The sequence below is a fragment of the Crocodylus siamensis genome, chromosome 6, assembly GCF_052110815.1.
Source record: "Crocodylus siamensis isolate JL-2025a chromosome 6, ASM5211081v1, whole genome shotgun sequence".
Lineage (NCBI taxonomy): Eukaryota > Metazoa > Chordata > Crocodylia > Crocodylidae > Crocodylus > Crocodylus siamensis.
The window spans coordinates 90,460,806-90,467,688 of record NC_143400.1 but is presented as its reverse complement, the minus strand read 5'-3'; the positions used below and the strand labels follow the sequence as shown (position 1 = coordinate 90,467,688).

The 6,883-nt window shown below is 39.7% G+C and overlaps 1 protein-coding gene across 1 annotated transcript; it reads left to right on the top strand.

Moving 5' to 3' along the window:
- The first annotated feature begins 3,323 nt into the window (after positions 1-3,323).
- LOC149863140 (uncharacterized) lies at positions 3,324-4,939 on the top strand. The gene is made up of 2 exons (XM_090052705.1): positions 3,324-3,457; positions 3,712-4,939. The coding sequence occupies exons 1-2, from the start codon at positions 3,324-3,326 to the stop codon at positions 4,937-4,939; spliced, it is 1,362 nt and encodes a 453-aa protein (XP_089908831.1).
- Positions 4,940-6,883: the final 1,944 nt, after the last annotated feature.

Below are 6,883 nucleotides of genomic sequence, written 5' to 3'. Positions count from 1 at the left end.
CATGTCCTGGCCTTCCTAATTTTCTTCCTGTGTGCCCATATAATACTCTTATGACCACATTTCCACTTTTTGTAGGATTGCTTTTTGAGTTTCAACTCATGGAGAGAGTTTCAACTGTCTATACAAGCTGGCCTTCAACACATTTCCCATTCTTCTGTTGCATCAGGATAACTTGCTCCTGTGCCCTTAAAAAGTGCCCCCATAAAGAAGAGGCAGCTCTCCTGGGCTCCTTTACTCCTCAGACTTGCTTTTGCAGGCTGGATATGTTCATATGGATGGAGTCACTGAAATTACTTGCTATCATTCTGTAAGATATAACCCTAGAACAATTACTGTTTCTTCCCTCACTCCCATAATTACAAAATAATGCTACTGAAAGGGGAATGAGGCTGCTGGGACCCCACTCCTTCTGCAGTTTCCTACTGATTTGTAGGAGCATGAGGAGGAGGGACCACATTCCTTCTGCAGTTGCCTACTGATTCGATATAGATGACAATATGGCCTACATATCAAAATCATCTGATGTCTCTTCTTTGCTACTGACTGTAAGGATTAAAATGTGTTGATATATTACAGAGGGGTTTTCATGCTGTATAATGTTAGTCAGGATTGTTCCACACCAGAAAAATAATTTTAAATGGAAGCCAGACAACGCTCTCATGCTGTCGTTAGGAGGGCTGCTTCACTTGGTTGCTACGGAGCATTTTACATAAGCAAAAACCCAGTTACTGCACCTGCCCTTGATTTATAAAGTTGTGAGGGGTAAAAAAAAAAAAAGAAGTCATCTCATCATTTTGATGTGTAGGCATGAGCTAGCTCTGCAATTTAGGTCTGTTCTTTTTCAAGCCAGGGGAGAAATGTTGCCCCGCATCCCCTGTGTAAACCCAACCTATGAAAGCCTTATATTGATTAAAACATTGACTCTTCAAGTACTTAACATATAGGGTTAGTTCATGTGGAAAAGATGAAAATTATATAGTAAACAAGTGTCCAGAAGCAATAAGAAATGCACCGTGTCTTGGTGGGATAGGTTGGTAGCCATTACAATGATTGCTCTTAAAATAAAACTGAGATCTAAAATGCCCTATTAGGAACACACATGTCAAATGGTTAGCCCTACAGTGAAAGAATGCTACATTATGGCTCTAACAATATAAGCCTAGGTGAGCCAAAGCAGAGGTTTTTTGAAAATGCAAAGCTTTATATGAGTGCTAAGTATTGTATTATCAACATTAACGTCAAAGGTTCTATTTGCGTATCCAGTCCCTTTTACTGACACCTACCATCAAAGACCAACTTCTTGAAATGCTGTATTACTCAGTGGATGATTTTTTAACATAACCTGCTATTCTATAGAAAGTCAAAGTAGCCTGTAAAGTTCATGCAGTACCTGCAGCTTTTTGTTCTAATAAACTAGCCTTTAAATATTCTTAAATAACTTTAAAAATAACCTATGCTTAAAAACTCCCCTTTCTGCTATTAAAGGGTAGAAACTACAGATGCAGCTGGGCTTCCTTGGCGAGATGATTCAATAAAATATTTTCATGACCTCCAACAATGCTTCCTTATCAAATGCCTGTGTGCTGTCAAAATGGAAAGGCAAGGTGACAAAAAAAATGTAAAATCTCTGGAAAGATATCCTTTCCAAAACTAGAAGCACCAGTAAACCACCTGATACCTCAAAGCTTTGTGTGAAACTCAATATCCCCTCAGTTTGTCCAGTTTTATCGTGAACATGTTCCCCCACATGGACAAGTGTGGCTTAACCCTAACAGTCTCAAGCAAGTAATATACTGTTTATTTGTGGCTCATCAGTAATATTCCAGTAGTATTTCCTAAATAACCGACATTTGCAGAATGTAGAATCTAGAATCATAGAAAATTTAGGGTTGCAAGAGACCTCAGGAGGTGACATGTAGTCCAACCCCCTGCTCAAAGCAGGACCATCCCCAACAAGATCATCCCAGCCAAGGCTTTGTCTAGCCAGGCTTTAAAAACCTCCAAGGATGGAGAGTCCATCACTTTTCTGGGTAACCCATTCCAGTGTTTTACTACCCTCCTAGTAAGCAAATTCTTCCTAACATCTAACCTCAACTTCCCTTGCTGCAACTTGAGCCCATTGCTCCTTTTCTGTCATCTGCCACCACTGAGAACAGTCCAGCTCCCGATGTAAACTCAGACAGCGACTGGCCAAAACAGGTCCTTACAGTACAGCATTTGAGGGAAAAAAAAACAGGTCCTTACATGGGCAGCATTTGAGGAAAAAATAAAAGCTACTAACATTTTGAACAGTCAGATTCTATCCTTGACCTCGTATTATTGAAACGTAACTAAAGGTGGGAGATGATAAATCAATACTAAGAAATGGCATGATCCAAAACCTAATGAACTGAAGTTTTGGATAAAACTCCCTTTTGCCATCAGTGGACTTTGAACTGGGCTATAATTTATTCAGCCACGGTATTTGTCATCCTAAGCATCCTAGTATCCTAAAATACCGAAAGAAAATTTCAGTGTTTTAAAGAGATTTACTTAAATTTCACCATTGTTCTCTGAAAAAATTTGAAGAAATGTGATTCTTTGGATAGTCCTTTTCACACGCTGAGATGCACAGAATAGTGACTATATTGTTAATGTCTATAACTGTTATAAACCAGATTAACAGTTATAGTCAATTAACAGAAATGAACTCATATTTCTGAAACGCGGCTGTATTTCTCTGATTCAATACATTTTCTTCATATTCAAATACATCTGAGATGGAAGCAAACAGAATATTGCCCTCTGCCAAATGGTGATAATATCTGTTTATTTCACAGGGGCATTGTAACTTAGATTTATTAATATTTGTGCGAGCACTTAGATACCCTGTTGAAGATGGCCTGGACAGAAAACAGATACTCCCCATATATATCACTGCTAAAGTAGCTGCTCTTTACTCCAGCCGTTATTTCTACTTCAGGGTCCTCAGCATTCTCAAGAGGCCCGAGGAGGACAACTTATAAAGCTGCTGACTCAAAATAAATATGAGGAAAGCTGATGTTTCATTGTGACAAACTGCTTATTACTTGGGTTTGAAAGTGCCACGGTTGCTCAGGCACCAGTCTTTCACATCCCAGAACTGATGAGGTCATAATGATGAGCTCAGCAGGAGATGAACATGCTATGACAATACCAATGAAACCAGCTGCCAAATATGTCCGTTTTACTCCCTGTCTGAACCGGCTTGGACGTATTCATAAATCCTTTGAAAGAAGTTGGGGGAACTGATGGCAAATTAAGAGGCAGTTACTTTTTGACTATCGTTTGTTGTGTTTAGGAGCATGAGCAGTGCTGATGTCATTACCGAAGATTCAGCAATGGCAACAGCTACTACGGAAGAGAGAGAACATCTTCCAGACATCAGCAGTTCCTTCAGGAATTTAGCATTTTGTTGTGTCGGCTGCTTTCAAAGAAGGTATGTGTGGATGCTGTTTAGTACAATGACTTCTCCTGTGCCACAAATATAATGGACTAAGGTATTTAAACAAACAGTCCTTGTTCCACAGATGATAGCATCAAGGACTACTTAGTGTGAGGATGGCAATCAAGTGTACTATTTGAAGTCTGTGTGGCTCTTGAGACATTGTAATGTAGGATTTAGGCTGAGATACAAGTTTTTACAGCTGCCATTTGTTCTCAGTTCTTAATTCCTAATTTCCTTCTCTGCAGAACAAACTCAAATTCTGTGAAAAAGGTGACAAAAAAGAAAAGAAATCAGAAAATACCCCTGGCTGATAAGGCTAGCAAGCAGGAGTGTCCTGAGAATGGACAAGACTACCACGAGCCTTTGCATGAACGTGACCATGGGGATGCTTTGCTTTTACATTTTAAGCCATACAACAAGGAAGTCAAAAGCAATTTAAGTGCTGTGCCTGTAGACAATTGCCACAATGAAGAGAAGCAGGAGGAAAAGCACCTACATGGAGTTTTCCTAAATATGCAGTATAAGAAAAAGAAAAAGAAGAAGAAACAGGATCACGTCAACGTCTTGTGCCCAAGCACAAGTCTTATGAGCCCCAGGTCTGAGAGTAGACCTTACAAAGAAGAACAAAACTACCACCACGCACGAAACTGGGAGCAACTACCTACAAGACCTGTGCACCATGGCACATTGTCCCTAGGAGTAACCTTTGAAGAAGATCAGCAAGAAAATGTGATTTTTGACAGTGCTCCTTACAAGGAGGAACAGGACTACAAAAGTATACCAAAAAAGGAGGAGCAAGAACCTAAGAGACACGTGAGGACTTCATCCTTGGAAGTAACCTATGAAAAGAAACAAAGCCAAATGAGCTCTGAGTCTGAGGGTGCATCGTACAAAGAGGACAACTATGGAGGTGTACTGTACGAGAAGGAGCCACAGCCTATGGGGCCAGAATCTCCGAGTATGTCATCCCTGGCTAGAAACCTAGAGGATGAAGAGCAGGTAAGGAAGGAAAATACTAGGAGCTTAAGAGTAGTCCTTCCACATTATGAAGAATGTAAAAAGATGGGACAGCATCACCAAACCAACTCAATCCCAGTCGTTCCCTGTGATGACAAGAAGCAGCAGCAGGATGCACAGAATCAGCTGAATATTATGCCCCAGAATGACAGGGACAGGGAACTGCAGGATGGACACAAGCCACAGACGTTCATATCCTCGGGTGTGCCCCATGCAGAGGAAGAAGAGCAGAAGGTACAAGATCTCCTAAACACCACAGTCCCATGTGTGTCCCAAGACAAGGGGCAACAAGAAGAGAGTCAAAATCTCCTACCTATGCCGCATGAGAAAGAGGAGGAGATGAAACAATCGGAAGTACAGGAACCCCTGAGCTCCGTATCTCTGTTTGTGCCCTATGAGGAAGATGAGCAGGTCGAGGAAGGGGAGAATCTCTTCACCTTCTTGTGCGAGTCTTAAGAGGAAACCAAGCAAAAGTGACATAACCACCTTGGACAGACCTGGCCTGCGGGGAGCAGAAGACTCAGGAAGGGCATTCATCTCTGTATGAGAAGGTGGAAGAAATACAAATTAACTGAAAACCTTTTAATTGAAAAGCATAATTTAGAGAGGAGAGAGAGTAAAACAAACTGCAACCAACAGTTAAATGTCAATTGATTCCACAGTTTAATCCCTACAGCAGTATGGTAAAGTATTAAAGGACCTGTACTGCAGGCCTTTGGCACAGACGTATTTCTGTATTAGATAATTAAAAGACCAGCATTTTCAAAAGAGAGTTCCCTGAAGACACACACATAAAATAGTGACCTGATTTTCTATTCTGAACAGCTGTAGATCCCATTAATGTCAGTGGAAGCTGCAAGTGCTCAACAATTTTAAGCCTCAAGTTAGGTATCTTACTCCGCATTAATGGCCCTAAATAAGTGCCCTTGGTCTGATTAGAGCAAGCACTAAGGACAATCAAAATTATACATGAGGCTATTACACAGCCAGCAGAACAGCTAGAACATACAACAATGATGAAATCTGAAACAGGGACTAAGGGCATGGCCCTGCACAAGTGAAATCAAAGGGACTTTTCATTCAGTTCAGTGCATTTCAGGATAAGACCCTCAGTAACTTGGCCACTGTCACACAGATAGTGAATGGGAAATAAGGCAATGCAAGCCAGGTATTCTGGCTGCCAGTCTGATGCTTTTGTCTATTAGGCTCTGGTATTTGCCTATACAAATGTGTATATGATTGTTGTCCTCTATACACAATACATAACACAGAGGATGAGAATCAGTCCTTAAAATATGATCGTATCTGAGAACACACCTATTACATCACTATAAAGAAGATATGGGGTGTCTTTTTAAATACATTTTAAGTATTAAAATTCATGTCACTATTATCACATACTAATGCAAACAAATACAGGATAAATGGGAGATAACACCCCCCCCACTCCGGCACACTACGTGGGTCTAGGATGCATAAGAAAAGTTGCAGCAGTTGTTCATAAAACCTCTTGAAATCTAAATGAAAATATTTCTATTTGAAGACTCCCAGTTATATGTGTGGGGATTTGTTTGGATTTTTAAAAAATATTTTTACTTAGTTGAAAAAAAATTGCAGGCTTGCATTGCAGAAAGAAAAAAAATACCAACTATATTTCCTTGACTTCATATTGTCACCTGCCGGGTACTGACTGAATACTCATTAGATTTCTTCAGGAACATTTCACATCCCTGGAGTGTGCCAAGCAGTAGCTATAAGACGAGATATAAGTGTATCATATGATGTGTTTATTATGGCCGTTTCTCTGTAGCCGCTACAAGGGAACCCCTTTGAGGCTAGATAAAAGTTTGCCAAAAATAAAATTCAAATATCCTTTTAATCAAAACAAGATAAAGAGGAGATTAGTGCCACCAGTGTCAACACCACCACTTCCAAAACATATGCTCAAATAAAACATGAAAGCTTCAGGGGATTGGGTTTTGCAAGCTTCAGTAGCTTACACTTCCTCTCCCCTCCAACTCTATGTATTATTAAAATGCATCAGCTGATGATGTGTTAATGACAAGCTTCATTCTCAAAGGACTCCAATTCATTATAGGGGCACCATCAACTTAGAATTCATATCACTAAAAACAAAATCTGTTTAAAAATGTGTTTATGTATTTTACTGATATTTTTAATTTTTATTGCAATTTAAAAGATCATATAAAAAGCACCCATCTGTTTTTTTTGCAGATGCCTTTGACATTATTTAAAGTAATTGAAAAAACCAACAACTCCCTGAGAACACCCTAACAAAATGCTATTCCCATCATAACCCAATAGACACTATTTTTCTGCATCAAACCTTCATTTTCCCACAATTGCCCAGATGATTAAAACAGAAACAAATTTTATATC

What these genes read in the sequence shown, in the direction of transcription:
- LOC149863140 (XM_090052705.1), top strand. Translation starts at nt 3,324, where the DNA reads ATGAGCAGTGCTGATGTCATTACCGAAGATTCAGCAATGGCAACAGCT. An exon ending in GTCGGCTGCTTTCAAAGAAG is followed by an intron (nt 3,458 to 3,711) that starts GTATGTGTGGAT and finishes CCTTCTCTGCAG; the next exon opens with AACAAACTCAAATTCTGTGA.